General features: G+C 44.5%; 1 protein-coding gene across 1 annotated transcript in view; it reads right to left on the bottom strand.

The window, feature by feature from the left end:
• VPS39 (VPS39 subunit of HOPS complex) overlaps window positions 1-25,418 on the bottom strand; it is an 86,092-nt gene that overhangs the window by 47,390 nt on the left and 13,284 nt on the right. Inside the window, exons 6-15 of the mRNA XM_073639095.1 lie at window positions 18,672-18,770; window positions 17,284-17,376; window positions 15,485-15,668; window positions 9,447-9,567; window positions 8,015-8,135; window positions 6,807-6,936; window positions 4,577-4,719; window positions 2,381-2,524; window positions 680-821; window positions 418-504 (exon numbers count right to left, since the gene is read on the bottom strand). Of these exons, the coding sequence (XP_073495196.1) occupies window positions 418-504; window positions 680-821; window positions 2,381-2,524; window positions 4,577-4,719; window positions 6,807-6,936; window positions 8,015-8,135; window positions 9,447-9,567; window positions 15,485-15,668; window positions 17,284-17,376; window positions 18,672-18,770 (1,264 nt within the window). The remainder of the gene's footprint in view (window positions 1-417; window positions 505-679; window positions 822-2,380; window positions 2,525-4,576; window positions 4,720-6,806; window positions 6,937-8,014; window positions 8,136-9,446; window positions 9,568-15,484; window positions 15,669-17,283; window positions 17,377-18,671; window positions 18,771-25,418) is intronic.

The raw sequence follows: 25,418 nt of genomic DNA, 5'->3' as shown, positions 1-25,418 counted from the left end.
TTAGCTTAGCTTTTCAAATGCGAAATCAGCCAGACTGATCTGATGAAGGGCAGACACAAGAAACGGTTCCCTGTGACAAGCCGTAGAGCTGCAGAATCCAAGACCAAGGCAGTCTATAACAGGTTAATATGTTGACCATTGTACAAAGGATTTATTACATTTTAATTAGCTTCAAATTAATTAAGGTAACCTGTCACATGTGTAGGCAGACAGGCTTAGATACTGAACAGACCCCTCAGCCAGCCCCCTTCACACAACTCTAGATAATGTGTATGACATAGGAAAGAAGCGTTGCTGCCATAACTAGGGCTGAAGGTTTTCAACACTTAAAAACTAAAGGATATTTACAATCCTAACAATCTAAAACATTTTTGAAGGTTGACAACTCCTGAAACGGAGACATGTCTTGGTACTCACCTAATCTTTGCAGGTACTGTACAGTTCTTTCATGACCCTTCAGTGGTGAATTGGCTTTTTTCGACTGGTCAACCAGGACCATAAGAGCTGCAGAAACACTCATCAGTATACATCGTATAATACACAATAACATTTTTGTACTTGGCAAATCTTGCTAAATAACAAATTATTAAGTGACTATATAGAAATTAGAGGATGCAATTATTCCCACTGGTCCCGGGAAGTGCAAGGTACTACCCCGCCATAACAGCCCATGTCTCACCTTTTTCATGAAGGCCTTTCTTCTCATAAAGGATGATGAGCTCGCTGTACTTGTGCGCCTTTTTCAGTACATGTTCACTCTCTTCCACATGGCAATGATTGTTCTCCAGCCGCAGGAGAGGAGCCACCAGGGCAACATTAGTCTAATGAAGAAGATTCAGATTACACTGTGAAGATTACTATATTGGAGGAATACTAAGAACCACACAAGGAATAAGACATATATATCTAAAAATATTCCAAGAAGAATCATTTCAGAACTTTTTCCACCGTTAATGTCACCCATAAACTGTACAAATCCATAACTTGAAATTATTTTAGATGGACAGAGAAAGTTCCCAATAAATGTCACCTACTTAAGGGAGTTTTCCACTACTTGGGCAACCCCTTAAATGCGTAAGCTTATACTCACCTCTCCATTAGTGCCAGGACTTACGGCACTTGAATGTCATTGTTATGGCAAGGGAGTGCTGCAGCCAATCTGCATCCGTAGAAGGTGGTTATTATTGGAATACAGTCTGCTTGGGTCAGTTAACAGTGGAATACCAAATGGGTCAGTATTGGGCCCTCTTCTATATATTTATTAACGACCTTGTATGGGGCATTCAGAGTAGAAATATTTGGAGGTGATACTAAACTCTACAATGTAATCAAGACAGATGAGTATAATGTAATATTACAGAGGAAATTTATTTCATCCAATTTTTAACATGAAGAGATTCTTCTTAGAAATTCATACATACATATTGTCCTCAATCCATGAGAAAACAGAAGGAAGGGGAACCTGGGGTACAGTGCCAGTTTACCAGACACGTACAGGTGTATACGAGACTTGTATTTAATCGTGAGACTTTAATAGAGGTGTGAAATATTGTTGGCACCAAGGTTGTCTCAGAGAAACTGTATCATATCTACAGGAATAGCAGTCATCACATGAGTGGCAAACACTTTAAAGATTTTTCCTCCAATCATGTTATTTTTTACAAAGCACAGTAAATACAGACTAAGCCCAAAGTAAAGTTTCTTTCGTAGTGTTGCAAGTCCAATTATTACACTGCTAAACTACATTTCCCAGCAGCACTTGCTTCTCTTCAGTGCTGCAGACCCCTTCCCTCATTTCCTTACTCATGTCACTAGGGATATAATTCTGCTTTTCGGACAATAGGGTATAAGGGCACCAGGCCTCTTACCCAACAGTGTACAGAGCAGGAATATGATTTTCAGAGGGAGAGGGGGAGGAAATCAACCAAGGACTAGTGAACCAAGGTCGCCCCGTCACCAGAGCCCCAAACCAGAGGTCGCCCCGTCACCAGAGCCCCAAACCGAGGTCGCCCCGTCACCAGAGCCCCAAACCGAGGTCGCCCCGTCACCAGAGCCCCAAACCGAGGTCGCCCCGTCACCAGAGCCCCAAACCGAGGTCGCCCCGTCACCAGAGCCCCAAACCAGAGGTCGCCCCATCACCAGAGCCCCAAACCAGAGGTCGACCCGTCACCAGAGCCCCAAAAAGTGTTCAAACAGTGTTCAAAGAGCTTTCAGTTGGATGAGGAGCAGTCAGATGGCAGCTTTCCATCAGTGGAGCCACTACAATTAGTGCTGCTAATAGGATTGAAAGTGGCACTTTCTATACATATTATAATTTAATAGAAGAATGTTAAAAAAAAAATACAAGTGGTACAGGACACTTGTATTGAAAAAAACTTACATGCAGGTAGCACTTTAGCAAAGTGGTGTCTATGATTTGCAGAAGCTTCTTTTTTGACTTGATGGTTGGGGTTCCTTCCATTAGTGGGGAGGTCGTAGAATGGTGATCAGTGTCATTCAGCTTCTTAACTAGATGACTCCTTTTCTGTCAGATTATTAAAAGAAAAGTCCAGAAAAAAGTATTTGAAACAGACAATACACTTGAAAATCCTAGCAATGTGTTTCTTAACTCCTTTCATTTAAAAGGAACTTATGTTAAAAAAACAAAAACACTATTAACCTGCAAAAATGTGGGTTAAGGATGCAGGTCAAAGGGAATCTATCAGATCATCCTTGCCTACCCCCATTAATCGTATCCTGAAATAGGGCTTGGGCAGCTCCTGAATTTATGTTCGTTAAGACTGCCATATGCTCGAGGATCACATTGCAATTTTCGGACTGGTCGTCTGCTCTCCTGACCTGAGCGTGACAGCTGCATAGAAATCAATCGTGCTGTCATGCTCCGGTCAGGAGTGCAGATGCCAGTCCGATGATTACGATGTGATCCACAGCAAGTAATATGGCCGTCTGACTGCACCTAATCAGTAATGACACCGCAGAGGGGTGAATATTCATTTGGCATTAACATGGATACCTAAGGTCTTGCAATGTCCGAACATGTGGAAAGACATAGCGAATTAGAAAAACTATACTAAATTTATAATTGGAGGTATTTGCGAATATTATTATACCTACTACATATTGGGATAGGATCTCAGAGATGCGAATATGCCTTTAATGGAGGAGATCAGCAGGAAATCAAAACCTTTTTTTTTATACGCAAGATTTGATTGTGTCAGGAAACCCTTCAGAAGCAGCGGGTAAAGTTAATGCCCCTTCTGAACATTTTCATTAATTGTTTTTAGGTTCAGTGTACCTTAACGGGAATCAACCAGCACAAAATAACTGTTCAAACCAAGCACAGGCACTCAGAGTACACCAGGAGTGGCCATACAGTTCAGTATTTCATCACCAACTGTAAAGTTTGGTGGAGAAGGACAATGACAAGGGGTCATTATTCATGGGTCGGCCCAGGCCCCTTAATTACAGTCACTGGAAATCTTAAAGGAGTTGTCCACTACTTTTACATTGATGCCCTATCCACAGGATAGGGCATCAATGTATGATCGGCCAGGGTCCTGCACTCTGCACCCCCTGCCAATCAGCTGTTATCGATGCCGCCGGCTGGAAGTGCTCCCCTGTGGGGCTCCGCGGTCAATTGGTAGTGGCCGCCGCAGTGTACTGCACATCAGCCTACTATTCAATTGAATGGGAGGCGGATCTGCAGTACACCGCGGCGGCCACTACCACTTGAAGGCGGAGGGCCACAGGTGAGCACTTCCGGCAGGCGGCCGCTGCCACCGATAACAGCTGATCGGCGGGGGTGCCGAGTGCAGGACCCCGGCTGATCATACATTGATCAATGTAGGGCACAGGGCAACAATGTAAAAGTAGTGGACAACCCCTTTAATGCTTCTGCACACCAAGACATTTTACACAATTGTATGCCTACAATTTTGTGGGAATACTTTAAGGAAGGTTCTTTTCAGTTCCCAATGACTGTGCACCAATGCACAAAGCAAAGTCTAAAAAGAAATGGTTGGGCGCGTTTGGTGTGGAAGAATATGACTGGTCCATGCAGAGCACCAACCTCAACTCCACTAAACACCTTTGTGGAGAACTAGAACAGAGACTGCAAGCCAGAACCAAACAGTGTCTGGCTTCAAATGCTCTTCTGGATAAATTATCAAAACTTCCCATGGACACCTTCAAAATCTTGTAGAAAGTTTGAGAAGCGCGATTATGATCACCTCCGGATGTCGGTTATCTCTGAAGTAAGTATGAGTGAGGTTGATCATTAGCAGCTGCTAACTGGATTTAGGGCTCACATGACATAACAGCGTCAAGCTAGCCCTGGGACAACCAATGGCGACAGAAATGTGCACAGGCTGTTATTTTACATGGCGGTATGTGTAATTGAGAATGGGTTGTTCATGCAGTGGACAACCCTTTTAAGGAGGTGTTGTGTGTCCAACTTTCTGCGTGGGTCACGTTTCAGCCACTAATTTGTATTAAAATTTAAGTATTGTGTACAAGATACAGAAATAATTCATTCTTTGCTAGTGGGGGTTCTGTATTCTTTAGGACTGATTCTCACCTGGGTTAAATAATCGATTAGGGCCAGATTGGCTTTTTCCAGTTCAGCTCCTGACAGCAAAGGTACTTGATTAGGGTACTGCAGCTGCTTCTTGTAGTCAGAGGGCAACAAATCTGGGTACATCCCAATAACATGAGTTGGATCTGAAAAATATTAAACTAAGTGTTAAAATGCAGATGGAAAATAAAATGTAAGTCAACTCTACACGTTATTAAGGCTAGAGAAACACTGCCTTCATGGCCACTGTTGGGTGCATTCTCGAGAGGTATATAGGTAAATGCCCGACAGTCATTTATCTGGAGTTGTATATCCAATTTTAATGATTTATCAAGCTTTCAGCATGAGATACAGTACAGACCAAGTTTGGACACACCTTCTCATTTAAAGATTTTTCTGTATTTTCATGACTATGAAAATTGTACATTCACACTGAAGGCATCAAAACTATGAATTAACACATGTGGAATTATATACTTAACAAAAAAGTGTGAAACAACTGAAAATATGTCTTATATTCTAGGTTCTTCAAAGTAGCCACCTTTTGCTTTGATGACTGCTTTGCACACTCTTGGCATTGTCTTGAAGAGCTTCAAGACGTAGTCACCGGAAATGGTTTTCACTTCACAGGTGTCCCCTGTCAGGTGTAATAAGTGGGATTTCTTGCCTTATAAATGGGGTTGGGACCACCAGTTGTGTTGTGCAGAAGTCTGGTGGATACACTGCTGATAGTCCTACTGAATAGACTGTTAGAATTAATATTATGGCAAGAAAAAAGCAGCTAAGTAAAGAAAAACGAGTGGCCATCATTACTTTAAGAAATGAAGGTCAGTCAGTGCGAAAAATTGGGCAAACTTTGAAAGCGTCCCCAAGTGCAGTTGCAAAAATCATCAAGCGCTACAAAGAAACTGGCTCACATGAGAACCGCCCCAGGAAAGGAAGACCAAGAGTCTCCTCTGCTTCTGAGGATAAGTTTATCCGAGTCACCAGCCTCAGAAATCGCAGGTTAACAGCAGCTCAGATTAGAGACCAGGTCAATGCCACACAGAGTTCTAGCAGCAGACACATCTCTACAACAACTGTTAAGAGGACACTTTGCGCAGCAGGCCTTCATGGTAAAATAGCTGCTAGGAAACCACTGCTAAGGACAGGCAACAAGCAGAAGAGACTTGTTTGGGCTACAGAACACAAGGAATGGACATTAGACCAGTGGAAATCTGTGCTTTGGTTTGACGAGTCCAAATTTGACATCTTTGGTTCCAACCACCGTGTCTTTGTGCGACACAGAAAAGGTGAACGGATGGACTCTACATGCCTGGTTCCCACCGTGAAGCATGGAGGAGGAGGTGTGATGTTGTGGGGGTGCTTTGCTGGTGACACTGTTGGGGATTTATTCAAAATTGAAGCCATACTGAACCAGCATGGCTACCACAGCATCTTGCAGTGGCATGCTATTCCATCCGGTTTGAGTTTAGTTGGACCATCATTTATTTTTCAACAGGACAATGACCCCAAACACACCTCCAGGCTGTGTAAGGGCTATTTGACCAAGAAGGAGAGTGATGGGGTGCTACGCCAGATGACCTGGCCTCCACAGTCACCAGACCTGAACCCAATCAAGATGGTTTGGGGTGAGCTGGACCGCAGAGTGAAGGCAAAAGGGCCAACAAGTGCTAAGCATCTCTGGGAACTCCTTCAAGATTGTTGGAAGACCATTTCCGGTGACTACCTCTTGAAGCTCATCAAGAGAATGCCAAGAGTGTGCAAAGCAGTCATCAAAGCAAAAGGTGGCTACTTTGAATAACCTAGAATATAAGACATATTTTCAGTTGTTTCACACTTTTTTGTTAAGTATATAATTCCACATGTGTTAATTCATAGTTTTGATGCCTTCAGTGTGAATGTACAATTTTCATAGTCATGAAAATTCAGAAAAATCTTTAAATGAGGTGTGTCCAAACTTTTGGTCTGTACTGTATGTATTGATATTACGTGATTCAGCCTGTAAAAAATACTATTTAGGTTTTTAGGGTGTGAAAATTCTTTTATACAAAGAGCCTGTGGGTCACTGTTAGTGTATCAACCTTTCATTTCATAGGTCCGAGTCTAAGAATTAACTTTATTTTTCCTGTTCTCATCTTCAGATTCAAAGTTTCTTAACTTTTAGCCCAGTATCGATGATATTGTGATTAAAATAACCTACGGACAGAATATTTCAGAGTGAATGTCTTACCGGTACCCAGCTTGGCAAACACCTGCATGGACTCATCAAAACGTTTTTGGCAAAAAAGGTTGAAGGCGTACAAGTTCTGAATGTGATGGATCTGCTGCCGCTTCTCACTGTCAGCATCGTCTTTCATCCTCTGTCATAAAAAAAGAATAAAATGTAACTCAAAAAACTAGTTCTCAGATCGAAATAGGATTATAGTCAAATTTATTTTCATTGTAGGCAAGTTCTTAGTTGAACACTGGCACTTTGATCCAAGACGACCTGCCCATTTAACCCTTGTCACTGGCCTTTGCCACATCCTGTTTCTTAGCCTTTCTGCGAAACAACTAGGAGAACATCAGTCTAGCCAAGCAAACTAGGCTATGGTCCATCAGTGCAAGTGGCAAGGAGCCTTCCCCGTTTGACAGGAATCATCATAATTGGCTATCAAAGTGGTTCAAAAAGAGGTAAAAACAAAAAGTAGGGATTAGCGGGCGCTCAGAACTGAAACAGAAGTGTAATAGACCACCAAAATAAAATAAGTTGGAAAAACCTTGGTATGTCCTAACCAACCCCTGATAACCAAAAGGGATCTAAGTAGGTGCCGAGTTTCACAAATCCGTATTTAGCCGATGTGAAAAATTCCAAAAATTTATTATGGACTGCATGAAACATGCAACTTAGCAGTGATGAAGATGGACAAAGACTCAATGCAAACTCCTGAGGAAGGTGATATGTTCTACCTCGAAGACTAGAATGTATTTAGTCTTGAAAAGAGAGACATGATTAACTTGTACAAGTACATAAATGGCCCATACAAAACGTAGGGTCAAAATAATGAAAAATCCCCTCAAAAGACATGAAAGGTTCACTCTCCAGAAGAGAAAAGGGCTTCTTTACCATGAGAACTATTAGTCTCTGGAAAGGTTTTCATCAGGAGCAGGTAATATCGGGAACTGATGATGGTTTCAAAAAAAGCTTAGGATGTTTTTTGTTTTGTCTTTTAAAAGAAAAAACTTTATATATTTACAGAAGTTTTTTTAATCAAATGTTTCGCCCAGAGGATCAACAATCGGAAAACAGGAGGATAAGAATAACTCTTTAAGAGTGGACTGGTCATGCATTGAGGTTGATCATCCCTTGGTCAAACTTGATGGACAAGGGTCTTTTTTTTAAAGCATATTAACTATGTAACGACATACGTTCCCTTAGACCACAGTACCTTGACTTACCGCCAATTGTAAGGCAAGTTCAAACTGCTTGTCCTGAAGTAGTTGCTGTATCTGTGTTGCAATGGAGACAGGAACCAACCTCCAGACAAAGTGATTACTGGCTACATACACAACATTAGAACTAAAACAAAGAAGAAGACGACATATGGAGACAGAGAAAATGTCAACTACAGAAAAGGTGAGGCTTAGAATAATATCAACATATGCTTTACTGATAGGAACCTGTCACATGAGTAATGTACAAGTCATGGTTGGGAGAGCAAAATATAGAATATGTATATATTATGATAAAATTATATAAAATATGGATTTTAAATAGATAAACTAGGTTTCATAAGACTGACGACTACGCTGAACATATGTCTTTTTGTAATTAGTTAGATGAGTTAGCGTGAACCCCAGAAAACTAAGCTGGGACCGAGGTTTTTCAAATGTGGATTCTGGAGCATATTGTGCTTCAAAGTCAGAAAATAAATCTGCAGAATATAAAATAAATAACAAAATAAAAAACTGCTGTAGATTTGAGGATTCTTATGACATCTGTGACAGATTTTTCTACGTAAACATAGTGGTGTGAACATACACTAAGGCCAAGTTGACAGTTTTTTTTAAATAAAAAATCCCAGTCACACCTTGCAAAAAAATATTCTGCACTAAAAATTAAAGCGTGGCATGGATATATCAAATCTGCATCATGTTCACCTTTTTCAATGCTTAGTATATAGAGTAGGGTGAAATCTGCATGAAATTCCCAAGCAATACCTGTGGATTCTGTCTGCAGATTTTAATTTTCTGCAACGTGAACATAGCATAATGGGTATTTCCACAATGAAGATTTATTGTACCTCCATCAATGTTATTATTGCAATCAGTGGGGGTCTTGCACTGAAAGATGTGGGGAACTTTATACTTTAATGTAATTAAAAAAAAACAAACTCAGAGGCTCTTGTGGATATCTCTACATGCTTCTACGACTCCCCTAGAAGGATCTCACCCTTCAGTAGGAGCGGTAGTTAAATTTTGTACACTAGTAGTATATAGTAGTAGGGGGTCTTAGCAGTAAGACATCACCAATTAGATTCAGATCACAGAATGATAAATCACCAAAAAATGTAACAAAGGAAGAAGAGTTAAAGCCAAATATTGTGTGACACGTTTCATAACAAGACATTATTCTCAAATTATATTGGGAATACAAAACTATACACTTAAAGGGGTGGTCCATGACTAGAAAACCATGGCCAAATTCTTCCAACACCTGTCCGTGGCTTGTGTCCGGTATAGGAGCTTGGCTCCATTCCCATACATGGAACAGAGCGGTAATACAGCACGATATGTGGACAGACGTGCCGATGCAAAACTATCCTGAAAGAAGAGTAAATATTGGATATTTCACTCCGCATAGTATCTGGAACTTGAAGGAGATTCTCACCCTCCAGATGTGATAAAACGAGGCCGCTGGAGCTCGATGCTTTGTACCAGGAGGCGAGGCTCAAACGTCCGCACTTCCACGTACCTTGGCAGCACAGCAATGATATAAGGAGGCTGGTGCTCTGTGAAGTGGAAACAAAGTCATTCTCGTTGCTCTGAGGCCGATCATTAATCTGCACTAAAAAAAAAAAAAAATATTCTAAAAAATAAATCAGGGATTGACCACTATCGCAAACGATAAAGGATTCCCAAATGTATCAAAATGGAATAAAATAAATGGCTGGAGAGGCTGCGTTTTGTAATGTACAGTGCTGGGAAAACCCTATTTCTTACATTTGTTTCAGATCATTCAATTAATTTTAAACAGGACCTGTTACTGCATTAGAAGTGGCCAGTTCTTGTTCTTATATTATTCCCGCTGCTCCAGAGTATTTTTTTATCCACCATATGGTTATAAAGATATGGGCCTGTTTATTTGGTGCTAATTTTTATGGTCTTTACTAAGGGGCAGGTGCTCACGGGATCCTCAGGGCATATGTAGGCTGCTCTCCTCCTCTCCCACAGCTCTCCAGCAGATCTGACAGCACCAACATTTCTCACAGCCAGGCAGTGTGGGGGGCAGTAAAGCTGAGCTGACCACACTATGGGAGCAAAGCTGCATTAGAAATAATGATGAGACAAAGCTCTGTTCTGCTGTACTGTACTGTGCCAGCTCTGCTGTACTGTGTCTGGTGTAATCACACACCACTCCACAGTAAGATATGAAGAGCAAACCATCACTCATTAAATATCTCACACCGCTTACACCCCCTTTCATTTAAAGTGAACCTTTTAGCTCATACATGCTGCCCAACCTACAAGCAGCATTTATCAGACAAAATGAGTCTCTCACCTTCTTCTCCTTTTAATAATGTGAGTGAACTCCTCCCATTTTCCTAATTTTGTGACCTTGTCATATTTCCGTCTTTTGGTTTTAACATTTTATGTATTTCTTGTACTCATTGTACAGCATTTTTGTTGAATATTCCACATTTAGTCTTCATCATCATGTATATCATTCCGTCATCTATGCACTATCCGGATGAATGTGCCCTTAGTGAAATGGGTTTTCATAATTCTTTGAGAAACCACTTTTCCCGGAAATAATGGATATCTTCTATCCATCCTGCTGGATCTACGTAAGAATCTATTGTTGTACTCCCACTGATGGGGCTGATGATGGTCTCTGACAACGATGTACACTGTTTGCCATTTATGTCCTTTCCACCTGCAATTGTCTGTAACCAAGCTGCTAGGTTCACAAGGTACTGCTACGCACCTCTATCTAATCCCGCTGTTGTGAGCATGATGCAGTGCCCCTGGATGGCTGCCAGTCACGTGGGACGCCACGTGATCGGTACCCATGGATACTTAAAGGTCCTTTTCCGGATCTTTCTTAGAATACCTCCCCTTAAGAAAGCAAAGATCGTATCACGCGAAACGCGCGTCGGGGGTCTTGTGGGGACTCTTTCCCACCTGGTTTTCTCCTCCTACCCTTGCTCAGGCCTGGCTAAGAATGCTTAGGTAATATCATAAATGGCCACTTGACATTAACACAATGTACGTATATTCATCGTTACACTGAGCTTCTCCTTTGGTGTATGCCGGCAATAGCATATTTTCTAGTGCAGTCTTTCTCTGCATACCTCTACTGGGGGCTTCATCTGGGGTTTACCGATTTTTGTCATTTTCTATGCTTGATTGTAAATTTGGCAGGGCAGTTATTCCCTTTCAGGTGTCCGGTTTTTACTATATGTAGGTCTCCTTTTAGGATTTAATAAAATTATTAATGTGTTTTCCACACCATATACTCCTTTATTCTCCTTCTTCCATATACACTGCTCAAAAAAAATAAATAAAGGGAACACTTAAAAACACAATGTGACTCCAAGTCAATATCACTTCTGTGAAATCTACCTGTCCAGTTATGAAGCAACACTGATTGTGAATCAATTTCTCCTGCTGTTGTGCAAATGGAACAGACAACTGGTAGAAATGATCGGCAATTAGCAAGATACCCCCTATAAAGGAGTGGTTCTGCATTGGTGACTACAGACCACTTCTCTGTTCTCATCTTTTGGCTGTTTTGGTCACTTTTTCATTTTGCCATTGCTCTCACCCCTAGAGGTACAGTAGCATGAGGCGGTGTCTACAGTACAACCCACAGAAGTTGCTCAGGTAGTGCAGTTCATTCAGGATGGCACATCAGTGCGAGCTGTGGCAAGAAGGGTAGCTGTGTCTGTCAGTGTAGTGTCCAGAGCCTTGAGAAGATACCAGGAGATGTGGAGGGAGCCATAGGAGGGCAACAACCCAGCAGCAGGACCACTACCTCTGCCTTTGTGCAAGGAGGAACAGGAGGAGCACTGCCAGAGCCCTGCAAAATGACCTTCAGCAGGCCACAAATGTGCATGTGTCTGCACAAACGGCTAGAAACCGACTCCACGAGGGTGGTATGAGGGCCCGACGTCCACAGATGGGGGTTGTGCTCACAGCCCAACACCGTGCAGGACGCTTGGCATTTGCCACAGAACACCAGGATTGGCAAAGTCGCCACTGGCACCCTGTGCTCTTCACAGATGAAAGCAGGTTCACACTGAGCACATGTGACAGACGTGACAGAGTCTGGAGACACCGTGGAGAGCGATCTGCTGCCTGCAACATCCTTCAGCATGACCGGTTTGGCAGTGGGTCAGTAATGGTGTGGGGTGGCATTTCTTTGGAGGGGCGCTCAGCCCTCCATGTGCTCGCCAGAGGTAGCCTGACTGCCATTAGGTACCGAGATGAGATCCTCAGACCGCTTGTGAGACCATATGCTGGTGCGGTTGGCCCTGGGTTCCTCCTAATGCAGGACAATGCCAGACCTCATGTGGCTGGAGTGTGTCAGCAGTTCCTGAAAGATGAAGGCATTGAAGCTATGGACTGGCCCGCCCGTTCCCCAGACCTGAATCCAATGGAGTACATCTGGGACATCATGTCTCGCTCCATCCACCAACGTCACGTTGCACCAGACTGTCCAGGAGTTGGCGGATGCTTTAGTCCAGGTCTGGGAGGAGATCCCACAGGAGACCATCCGCAACCTCATCAAGAGCATGCCCAGGCGTTGTAGGGAGGTCATACAGGCAGGTGGAGGCCACACACAATACTCAGCCTCATCAGGAGCATGCCCAGGCGTTGTAGGGAGGTCATACAGGCACGTGGAGGCCACACACAATACTCAGCCTCATTTTGACTTGCTTTAAGGACATTACATCAAAGTTGGATCAGCCTGTAGTGTGTTTTTCCACTTTAATTTTGGGGCGACTCCAAATCCAGGCCTCCATTGGTTAATAAATTTGATTTCCTTTGATGATTTTTGTGTGATTTTGTTGTCAGCACATTCAACTTTGTACAGAACAAAGTATTCACTGAGAATATTTCATTCATTCAGATCTAGGATGTGTTATTTGAGTGCTCCCTTTATTCTTTCGAGCAGTGTACATTGGAGTGGTTGTTTTCATGGGCCTCGGTGTCTAACCATGATGCTGACGCCCCATTGTTATGATATGGGTTTTTTGTTTCTCATGTATCAGACAATGGCTGTATGAACTCAGCCAGATTTGTTTGACTCCGAAACGCTGCAGCATTCTTTAATAGTCGTTGGGGACCAAGCCGTGCTATATACTAATCAGACAGGTGGGTTCCCGGCGGCTTCTTCCTGCCTGCTGCCCTGGATTGACAGGTTGAGGTCATACAACCCAGTACTGGATACATGCGGCCCATGAATTGGGCCACATTTATCAGATGACAGGTTCTCTTTAAAGTAATCTCTGTAGGCAGATTCTCAGGGAGATCTATGCCCCGCTTATAGATCTTAACAGCTCATTTACATACAAGAAAAACATGGATTTCTCTGGAATAAAACATCGTATCGCAGATATCAAGTTATCATTTTATTCAGCTTCCTATAACCTGCGTGCTCATGTAGACGGCGTAGGAGGGTTAATCCTTCTGGTTGATTCCTTTAAAAAAATAAGTAAAAGTAACAGAAACCCAACTGATTACTTAAAGGGAGCGGCGGGAGTAAAATTAGATTAAAAAAAAATTGGCCACTGTTCACCTGGTGACAGGTCTTCTTTAAAATAAAGCCAACATAAGAAAAAACACAAAACTCAGCTTCTAACCCCAAAAAGAACTGGCGCGTTTTGAGCCTTTAGGCAAAGGTTTTCTTTTGTTAAAGGTCTTTTCGAAGTCACGTTCCAGGAGCCATAACATTTTTATTTTTCATTGATGTAGCTGTATGTGGGCTTCCTTTTGCAGAATAAGTTGAATTTGTCAGGATCACCATTTTGAGGTAAATCTAACTTATATCAAACTAACTCTCTATGGAAAGGAACGTAATAAAAAAATAAAAAAAAAAACCTTGTCACTTATGATTACACCAAATTTAGGTCGCTTTCTTTAAGTTTTAGGACTTTTGAACAATACATACATAGTCTAACGAGCTGTGTCAGGGCTTATATTTAGATTGACAATTCGGTTATAGTTTTCAGTAGAACTATTTTCTGGTAAAGATGACTTTCTGATCACTTTGTACTGCAATTTTTGAGAGGTGAAATATACAAGATTTTTTTTTTTTTTTTTTAAAACCCGTCACTATTTAGTTTAGTTGGCATGTAAACCTTATTCTGCAGGTCCATAGGGTAATGAATAACAAATTTATGTAGGTTACTTGTGTTTTACTATTTTAACACAAAAAAAATTTATTTATTTATTTATTTTATATATATATATATATATATATATATATATATATATATATATATATATATATATATATATATATATATATATATATATATATATATATATATATATATTTATTTTGATCTATACTTTTGTTTGGCCCAGGCCAACCTCAGAAAAAGAAGCCCATAGTATTGTCCCTCCTCCATCAAACTTTAAAGCTGGCACAATGCAGTCAGGCGGGTAACATTCTCCTGGCATTCACCAAACTCAGACTTGTCCATCAGATGCCAGATAAAGAAATGTTATCCGTCACTGCACAGAACACGTTTCCACTGCTGCAGTGTCCAGTGGAATAGTGCTTTACACCACTCCATCCAACACTTGGCATTGTGCTTGGTGATGTAAGGCTACATGCAGCTAATAATACGTAGAAATCAAGGCCATTAAGCTCCCAGTGCACTTTTTGTACTTACACTATGTCAGGGGAGGTTAAGGTACTCTGCAGTTACTGAGTTAGTAGGGCGCTGATGACTTTTATTAACCATGTAACTCACCACTCTGCAATCCCACTCTTAACTTTACATGGTCTCCACTTTTTGGCTGAGCTGCTGTGATTCCTAAACGCTTCAACTTTTCAAGAATGCCAATCGGTTGATTATGGAATATTTAGTAGGAAAGATAGCTCACAAATTTCTTTAAACTTGTTGCAACTGTGACATCCCATTACAGGACCATGCTCGCATTCAGTGAACGCTATAGAACGATTTATTTCACAAGTGTCTGTGAGGGCAGACGGTGCGGCCAGCTGCAAAGGGCTCCTACTTCTACTGTAAAAATGGATAAGCTCAATGGCTGCAAGAGAAGCAAATATTTAACATATGCTGACTGCCCTCCATATTGCAGCCTATAACCACAGCCAGCCTTCTGTTCCAGGTAGCACACCATGTAACCACTGCTCTCAATCACTGGCAGCAGTGGTAAAGTGTAGTTCATCGCTGTAATTACTGATTGGTTGCAACAGTCACATTATGCCCCAAAGAAAAAAAAGCCTTGAAAGCATTTGGGTCAAAAAAAAAAAAAAAAAAGGACCCTCTTTAGATGACGCTTTCTAATCTGAAAAATTCAGGTGTGAAAAATAGGAGAAGAAATTGGGAAAGAGGCAAATACTATAACAATAATATATCACATTGTACAATGACGATTTCTACTGTATCCCAACTTTATATGCATCGGTAATGGGTTCAGTTTCTGCAATAGGAAGTAGAACAAGCTTACCCATTGCCATGGGGATATCGGTCCAGTTTAGGGCACATTTCGGTGTGCAGGTACCCTCTTCATTTAGGACCACAGTCAGGTCATCCTGTCCCACTGCCACTTTTCCATCAGCCAGCGGCACCGCAAGGGGCTCTAACTGTTTGCCTGTGGGAAAAAGCTCCTTAATGGAACCTTTCCCATCCACCTGTAAACAAAGTCATTTTACTAAAAAAAGAAAACTAAATATATTATATATATAAATTATAATATAATTTTTTGGGGGAAGAATCAACAACAAGTGGGACACAATCATGAAGTGGAACGAAATTGATTGGATATTTTAAACTTTTTTAACAAATTAAAAACTGAAAAGTGGGGCGTGCAATATTATTCGGCCCCTTTACTTTCAGTGCAGAAGTTCAGTGAGGATCTCTGAATGATCCAATGTTGTCCTAAATGACTGGTAATGATCAATAGGATCCACCTGCGTGTAATCAAGTCTCCGTATAAATGCACCTGCTCTGTGATAGTCTCAGGATATGTGCCCACGTTGCAGAAATGAAGCAGAAAATTTCTGCTTCATTTCTGCAAGTCCTCTCCCGGAAAAACGCATGCGGAATTCCGCACGCGTTTATCGCGCGTTTTCCACATGCGGAATTGCCTTGCGTTTTTTATGCATTGGACAAAGGCAATTCCGCTTGCGGAAACGCAAAATTAATTGACATGCTGCGGATTTTTGAACGCAGCATAAACGCTGCGGAAAAATCCGCAGCATGTGCATAGAACTTGCGGAATCCCATTGGGGACCATGGGGTGCGGATTACCAAGCGTTTTACAAGCCTTTCCGCTGCGGAAATTCCGCATCAAAAACGCTTGTAATCCGCAACGTGGGCACCCAGCCTCAGGGTTCTGTTTCAAGTGCAGAGAGCATCATGAAGACCAAGGAACACACCAGGCAGGTCCGAGACACTGTTGTGGCGAAGTTTAAAGCCGGATTTGGATTCAAAAAGATTTCCCAAGTTTTAAACATCTCAAGGAGCAGTGTGCAAGCGATCATATTGACATGGAAGGAGTATCAGACCACTACAAATCTATCAAGACCCGGCCGTCCCTCTAAACTTTCATCTCGAACAAGGAGAAGACTGATCAGAGATGCAGCCAAAAGGCCCATGGTCACTCTGGATGAACTACAGAGATCTACAGCTGAGGTGGGAGAGTCTGTCCATAGGACAACAATCAGTCGTACACTGCACAAATCAAGTCAAAGTCCAGACCTGAATCCAATCGAGATTGTTCACAAACGCTCTCCATCCAGCCTCACTGAGCTCGAGCTGTTTTGCAAGGAAGAATGGGCAAGAATTTCAGCCTCTCGATGTGCAAAACTGATAGAGACAAACGTCAAACGAGTTGCAGCTGTAATCGCAGCCAAAGGTGGCACTACAAAGTATTAACTCAAGGGGGCCAAATAATATTGCACGCCCCACTTTTCAGTTTTTAATTTGTTAAAAAAGTTTAAAATATCCAATAAATTCCGTTACAATCCACGATTGTGTCCCACTTGAAGATTCTTCCCCCAAAAAATAGAATTTTATATCTTTATGTTTGAAGCCAGAAATGTGGCAAAAGACTGAAAAGTTCAAGGGGGCCAAATACTTTCACAATGCACTAATATATATATATATTTTCATTCATTATTAGCCTGCGGAAATGATGGCTCCCCATGACAACACCTCAGAGGTGCACCAGTTTTGGGGTATTGTGAGCATTGGTAAATTAGTTCTAATGGGCACAATAAAAAGTTTAGTAAGAATATACCTTACCCTGATCAAATAATAGTCTCTCTTGAATCCCACACATATAGAGTTTTCACACCATGCCATTGACTTGGGGACATCGGGAACACTGAAGTCACCCTGCAAAAAATGTGATTTGGGTCAGAAAAAAAAAAAGTTATAATTTGTATAGGGTCTACAATGTGAAATGTTCCCACCACAAGAAGAGATGATATGACGACTACTACTATGCTGTGGAATATATGAACAGCACAAACACCAATGCAAGTCAATGCGGCAGTATGCAGAACCATGTTTTACACACAGAAAAATAAATAAATTACAATTGTAGAGTGCACCATTTTGATCCGTGTTCCAGGTTAGAGTCGCCCATTATAAGTCAATGGGTGCGCAAAAACTGGATCACATAGGGGTTACCATCCGAACGCCATGCGCTTTTCACTCATCCATTACAATTATTAACATAGAAAACTGTATTTGTTTTTTTATTTATTCAACGCGTTAATAAATATTTTATGTATTAAGAAATAAGTACTCAAAAAAATGGTGCTAGAGAGGGGAATGAGTACAACTACAAGCGGTTGGGGAACAAAAAAGTTGATTGTGGAAAATCCCTTTAACCCCTACACCCCTAAGTGAGTTTCCGCTTTTTTCTCCCCTTCTTCCAAGAGCCATAACTTGTTCATCTTTCTGTTGGTATAGCCTTATGAGGGCTTGTTGGTTGAGGGATGAGTTGTACTTTTGAATGACACCATTCACTGTACCACATAGTGTACTGGAAAACAGGAACAAATTCCAAGTGCAGTAAAACTGCAAAAAAAAAAAAAAAAAAAGTGCAATTCCACAATTGTTTTTTAGGCTTTTTATTTGCCATGTTCACTATATGGTAAAACTGACCTGGCAATATGATTCTCCAGGTTAATACGAGTATGCAGACACCAAACATGCATAGGTTTTTTTTTGTTGTTTTTTTTTTTTTTTTTAAGTGGGGAAAAAAATTTGGAAATTTGTAAGATTTTTTTTTTTTGCTTTTGTCACCATTTTCAAAACCCGTAACGTTTTCGTTTTTCTGCATATGGGGCTGGATGAGGGCTTATTTTTTGCTCCCTGAGCTGACGTTTTTACTGATACCATTTTTGGATAGATAAGACGTTTTGATCGCCTCTTGCATTTCATTGCAATGTTAAGGCAGCCAAAAAATAATAATTCTGGTGTTTTTAATTTTTCCATTGGTTATGCTGTTTACTGATCGGATTAATTTTATATTTTGATAGATCGGACATTTCTAAATGCAGCGATACCAAATAGCTTGAGCTTGCATCAAAGGCAGGGAAACAACATATGACGTAAATATATGTCATATGTCGTGAAGGGGTTACGGTAAAATCCGGTCACTTCCTTAAGGGATTTATCACCTGAAGTTCGTGAAATGATCGATCCTTCCAGTAGTAAAGTTGCAGTTTTCTACGAACAGCCACGCACATCTTTAATGTTTCTTCACCAGTCTTACTGTGCTGTAAAACAATAAAAAAACTAATTAAAAAAAGATAATACTAAACTCAACCAGCCTGAATTTACATTACGATTTACAGTAATTAACAATCAAGGAAACACTAAAGCTCAAAGAGAAAATAAACAAGTAAAATCTGTGTGAAGTTATTTTTTTTTCTTCAGGCATTTATAAATTAAGTAAAGAAGAGTATTGGACTATTTGGAAGTAAAATTGTGCTGCCTTTGGTTGCAAAATGGTTTAAATCAGGTGGGGTACCTTTTTCTGCCAATGGCCATTTGGAAATTTATATAATTTGCAGGCTGTACAAAATTATCAACTTAAAAATGATCCTGGTATATTTGGTTAAATATTTAATTAACACGTCTTTAATGTGATGGCTGGAGCTGCTTTTCTTCGGTGAGGCTGTGATGTTCGGTGGTACAGACGATACTACTCACAACTACTTTTCCAGGTTTGTGTCGCACTGGAGCGCAGTCGACTCTTTCTGAAGTTTTTTTTAAAAGAACTAATCACAGATGTAGATTACACTGCAGGTCTCATCACAGGGGGGAATTCGTCACTGATCACACATCAATATAGAACTCAAGCAGTGAGATCTGCAGTATGCATCACATGGGAGACGCAGAGACTGCTGCGTGCACACACGCATCACATGGGAAACGCAGAGACTGCTGCGCACACACGCATCACATGGGAAACGCAGAGACTGCTGCGCACACACGCATCACATGGGAAACGCAGAGACTGCTGCGCACACACACATCACATGGGAAACGCAGAGACTGCTGCGCACACACACATCACATGGGAGACGCAGAGACTGCTGCGCGCACACGCATCACATGGGAGACGCAGAGACTGCTGCGTGCACACACATCACATGGGAGACGCAGAGACTGCTGCGCGCGCACACACATCACATGGGAGACGCAGAGACTGCTGCGCGCACACACATCACATGGGAGACGCAGAGACTGCTGCGCGCACACACATCACATGGGAGACGCAGAGACTGCTGCGCGCACACACATCACATGGGAGACGCAGAGACTGCTGCGCGCACACACATCACATGGGAGACGCAGAGACTGCTGCGCACACACACAACACATGGGAGACGCAGAGACTGCTGCGCACACACACATCACATGGGAGACGCAGAGACTGCTGCGCACACACATCACATGGGAGACGCAGAGACTGCTGCGCGCACACACATCACATGGGAGACGCAGAGACTGCTGCGCGCACACACATCACATGGGAGACGCAGAGACTGCTGCGCGCACACACATCACATGGGAGACGCAGAGACTGCTGCGTGCACACACATCACATGGGAGACGCAGAGACTGCTGCGCGCACACACACATCACATGGGAGACGCAGAGACTGCTGCGCACACACACATCACATGGGAGACGCAGAGACTGCTGCGCACACACACATCACATGGGAGACGCAGAGACTGCTGCGCACACACACATCACATGGGAGACGCAGAGACTGCTGCGCACACACACATCACATGGGAGACGCAGAGACTGCTGCGCACACACACATCACATGGGAGACGCAGAGACTGCTGCGCACACACACATCACATGGGAGACGCAGAGACTGCTGCGCACACACACATCACATGGGAGACGCAGAGACTGCTGCGCACACACACATCACATGGGAGACGCAGAGACTGCTGGAAACACACACATCACATGGGAGACGCAGAGACTGCGGAGCATACACACATCACATGGGAGACGCAGAGACTGCGGAGCATACACACATCACATGGGAGACGCAGAGACTGCAGCGCACACACACATCACATGGGAGACGCAGAGACTGCTGCGCGCACACACATCACATGGGAGACGCAGAGACTGCTGCGCACCCACACATCACATGGGAGACGCAGAGACTGCGGAGCATACACACATCACATGGGAGACGCAGAGACTGCGGAGCATACACACATCACATGGGAGACGCAGAGACTGCGGAGCATACACACATCACATGGGAGACGCAGAGACTGCGGAGCATACACACATCACATGGGAGACGCCGATGTAACATACCTGGCGGCGTCCTTGCATAGTGGTCCATCTCCCACTGTGCAAGAGCGCGCACTTGATCTCCTGTCCAGAATGTCTCTCTGGCTTCCCTCCTTGCTGTCTGTTTGTCTGTTTTGGCTGCATAGGGCGACGCCCGCTGAACTTCCTGTTTCTTGTACCTGCTGCGGACACGCCCCTGTTGCACCTTCAGCCTATTGCTGTCCATCTTTGGGTATTTATACCACCTTCTTCCTCAAGATGGCGCCTGAGCATTGTGTCCTGTCAGTCGGCTTTTTGTCTCTGACATGCCAGGTCCTATCCTGTTTTCCTGCCTGTTTTCCAGTTCTGTGTCTGAACTGTGGTCTGTTCTTGTGAACACGCTTCTTGCCTGTTCTTTCGCCTTCTAAGGGCCGTATTCCTAGATCTGCCTGTCTGTGCCTTGCGGTATCTGTTCCCGTCTGAACAGAGTCCTGTTTGTGTCTCTGCCTTGCGGTATCTGTTCCCGTCTGAACAGAGTCCTGTTTGTGTCCCTGCCTTGCGGTATCTGTTCCTGTCTGAACTGAGTCCTGTCTATGTCTCCTGCCTTGCGGTGTCAGTTCCCGTGTCTGAACTGAGTCCTGTCTGTGTACTCTTGCCTGCTGCCTTTCCTGGAGGCTGTATTTCCAGGCCTGTCTGAACACGCTCCTAGCCTGTTCCTCCCGCCTTCTAGGGGCCGATTACCTAGATCCGTTCCTGTATCTTGTCTGTCCTGTCTGAACACGCTCCTTGCCTGTTCGTCCCGCCTCTCTGGGGGCCGTATTCCCAGACCCGCTCCTGTATCCCGCTGCAGTGTCGGTCTCTTTCGTACACTCAGTTCCAGTCTGAACTCTCTCCTATCCTTTACCTGTTTTGCCTCTATGTCCGTTCCTTTCCTTTTTCTGCAGAGTCTGAACTCGTACCTAACTCCTGCTTGTTGTCTCTGTACTCCCGTTTGTGAGTTTGTGGTCCACTTGCTACTTCACTGCAAATACCCTGTGGGTATCTGGCTCTGCCTTTCCCTTCCTGTCTGTTCCGTGTGAACAGAGCCCTGTCCGTCCTGCTCTGACTCCTTGTTCACTGCTCCGGCAGCCTTGCTCCGCTCTGACCCTTTTGCTCACTGCTCCGGCAGCCTTGCTCCGCTCTGACCCTTTTGCTCACTGCTCCGGCAGTCCTGTCCTGCCCTGCTTCTGCCCACTGCTCCGGCAGTCCTGTCCTGCCCTGCTTCTGCCCGCTGCTCCGGCAGTCCTGTCCTGCCCTGCTTCTGCCCGCTGCTCCGGCAGTCCTGTCCTGCCCTGCTTCTGCCCGCTGCTCCGGCAGTCCTGTCCTGCTTGTGCTCGCTGCTCCGGCAGCCCCGTCCTGCTCTGTTCTTGCCCACCGCTTTGGGCGTTCCCTCTCTGCTGTGGTTGTCTACCGCATCTGCGGTTCTGTGACCCAGTCTGTACTGGGTCTTAACCTTTCTGTGCTCCAGCCCGTCCTTTCGGCCAGTACCTCCCTGCCTGCATACTCGCCTGTATCCACCCATCTGCATACCTGCCGTGTTTGCTTACATCCACCAGTCTGTGCCAGCCTAACCTGCCTGTTCCAGTAATCCCAGTGTGGGTCAACCCCTGTGTCCGGAGTTTGACCTGGAGTAGCACCTGGTCCCTCTGCCCGGTTTCTCCCTGGTGCACTGGCATCGTATGCCGTCGTGCCACCTTGGTCGGATCGGCCAGATACTTAGTCACGCCCCTCCAGGCACTCTCCGGTCCATGGTCCAGTGGAACCACAACACCCGCACACGCCAGTCAGTCCGGGCGTGTGCATAACAGCATGCTCAGGCCATGGTTCCCGTTGAGCCCCACGGCCTTCGCTCTCTGAGAAGTTTTCCAGCGAATACATGCATTAAAAATAAATAAATAAATTTTTTTTTTCCTTTAGCTGAGTTCCAGGCGAATTACGCACCCGTCCAGATGGATCTATCTGCTCTCGTTCCTGCGGATCCGCTACGTTATTATGGGGATCCAAGACAAAGTCGTGCATTTGTGGAGCAATGCATGCTACACTTCAAGTTCTACCCTCTATGTTTTCCCACCGATCGGGTTAAGGTGGCATTCATTATGTCTTACCTGGCGGGTGATGCCTTGGAATGGATCAACCCCCTATATGAAACACAGGATCCGATCCTCCTGGACCTAATGGCCTTCCTGGTGGCCTTTCTAATGGTCTTCGATGATCCTAACCCGGAGGCTCCTGCTGAAGCTTCACTTCCCAATATCCCGGAGCAGCCCCAATGGGTAATGTGTGTGGGTAGCGCAATAGTCCTCCAGCCCAATGAGACTTCTGCCCATCCAGACTCCACACAGGAGAACTTCCTGCACCCGGCATCAGATGCTTCACCCACTTTAACCGGTGTGCATGTCCAAGGATGCTCCAAAGCTGTGGTTACCTCAGAGTCTGTGCACCTCTACTACCTGGCGGAGGACCCCCTGTTGCCTCCTGAATCCTCCGGGATACCACTCGATGACAAATGGAGAGAGACTTCTCTACACCCGATACTCGATACTTTGTCCGCTTCGTCCTGTGAGCCTGACAATGGGTACCCCAAAGTGGTAGTTACCCCCGAGTCTCTACACCCCTCCGACCAGGCAGAGGACCTCCAGTTGTCTCCAGAACCCTTCGGGGTGCCACCTGGTGGTGAATGGACAGAGACTTTCCTATATCCTGGATCTGATACCTCGCTTGCTTCGTCCAGTGAGTCCGACCTAGTGTACTCTGAAGCAGAGGTTACCCGTGAGTCTCTACACCCATCTGACCAGGCGGAGGACCGCCAGTTGTCTCCAGAACCCTTCGGGGTGCCACCTGGTGGTGAATGGACAGAGACTTTCCTATACCCGGTACCCGATACCTCGCCTGCTTCGTCCAGTGAGTACGACCTAGTGTACTCTGAAGCAGATGTTTTCTCTGAGCCTCGGCACTCTTCTGACCCGGCGGAGGACCTCCAGTTGTTTCCTGAATCCTCCAGGGTACCACCAGATAACAAAGAGACAGTGACTTTTCCTCATTATGTACCTGATAACCCGTCTATTTCTTCCTGTGAGCTTGACAAGATGTACCTCGAAGCAGAGATTACCCCCAAGTCTCTGTCCCCCTCCAACCCGGTGGAGGACTTCCAGTTGTCTCCTGTACCCTCTGGGGTGCCACCTGAAAATATGTGGAGAGAGACTTCCTTGTGTGCTGTTCCTGGTACTCCACCCGTTTCGTCTGTTGCTAAGGGTGGCTGGATGGGAGGTAGCATCCTAGCTACCCAGAGGAGACCAGTTTTTCCGGTGGACAGTGGAAGTGATCTCTTCGAAGTGAAGAATTGGCCCTCGAATTCCCTGCAGAAGATTCTGGCAGGCCTGAAGAAGAGGGGGCGTAAGGAAGGGGGTACTGTAACATACCTGGCGGTGTCCTTGCATAGTGGTCCATCTCCCACTGTGCAAGAGCGCGCACTTGATCTCCTGTCCAGAATGTCTCTCTGGCTTCCCTCCATGCTGTCTGTTTGTGTCTGTTTTGGCTGCATAGGGCGACGCCCGCTGAACTTCCTGTTTCTTGTACCTGCTGCGGACACGCCCCTGTTGCACCTTCAGCCTATTGCTGTCCATCTTTGGGTATTTATACCACCTTCTTCCTCAAGATGGCGCCTGAGCATTGTGTCCTGTCAGTCGGCTTTTTGTCTCTGACATGCCAGGTCCTATCCTGTTTTCCTGCCTGTTTTCCAGTTCTGTGTCTGAACTGTGGTCTGTTCTTGTGAACACGCTTCTTGCCTGTTCTTTCGCCTTCTAAGGGCCGTATTCCTAGATCTGCCTGTCTGTGCCTTGCGGTATCTGTTCCCGTCTGAACAGAGTCCTGTTTGTGTCCCTGCCTTGCGGTATCTGTTCCCGTCTGAACAGAGTCCTGTTTGTGTCCCTGCCTTGCGGTATCTGTTCCTGTCTGAACTGAGTCCTGTCTATTTCTCCTGTCTTGCAGTATCAGTTCCCGTGTCTGAACTGAGTCCTGTCTATGTCTCCTGCCTTGCGGTATCAGTTCCCGTGTCTGAACTGAGTCCTGTCTGTGTACTCTTGCCTGCTGCCTTTCCTGGAGGCTGTATTTCCAGGCCTGTCTGAACACGCTCCTAGCCTGTTCCTCCCGCCTTCTAGGGGCCGATTACCTAGATCCGTTCCTGTATCTTGTCTGAACACGCTCCTTGCCTGTTCGTCCCGCCTCTCTGGGGGCCGTATTCCCAGACCCGCTCCTGTATCCCGCTGCAGTGTCGGTCTCTTTCGTACACTCAGTTCCAGTCTGAACTCTCTCCTATCCTTTACCTGTTTTGCCTCTATGTCCGTTCCTTTCCTTTTTCTGCAGAGTCTGAACTCGTACCTAACTCCTGCTTGTTGTCTCTGTACTCCCGTTTGTGAGTTTGTGGTCCACTTGCTACTTCACTGCAAATACCCTGTGGGTATCTGGCTCTGCCTTTCCCTTCCTGTCTGTTCCGTGTGAACAGAGCCCTGTCCGTCCTGCTCTGACTCCTTGCTCACTGCTCCGGCAGCCTTGCTCCGCTCTGACCCTTTTGT

The sequence above is a fragment of the Phyllobates terribilis genome, unplaced genomic scaffold (assembly GCF_046119375.1).
Source record: "Phyllobates terribilis strain yellow unplaced genomic scaffold, ASM4611937v1 Scaffold_7__3_contigs__length_470593459, whole genome shotgun sequence".
Taxonomy (NCBI): domain Eukaryota; kingdom Metazoa; phylum Chordata; class Amphibia; order Anura; family Dendrobatidae; genus Phyllobates; species Phyllobates terribilis.
This window is presented reverse-complemented; position numbering and strand designations above follow the sequence as displayed.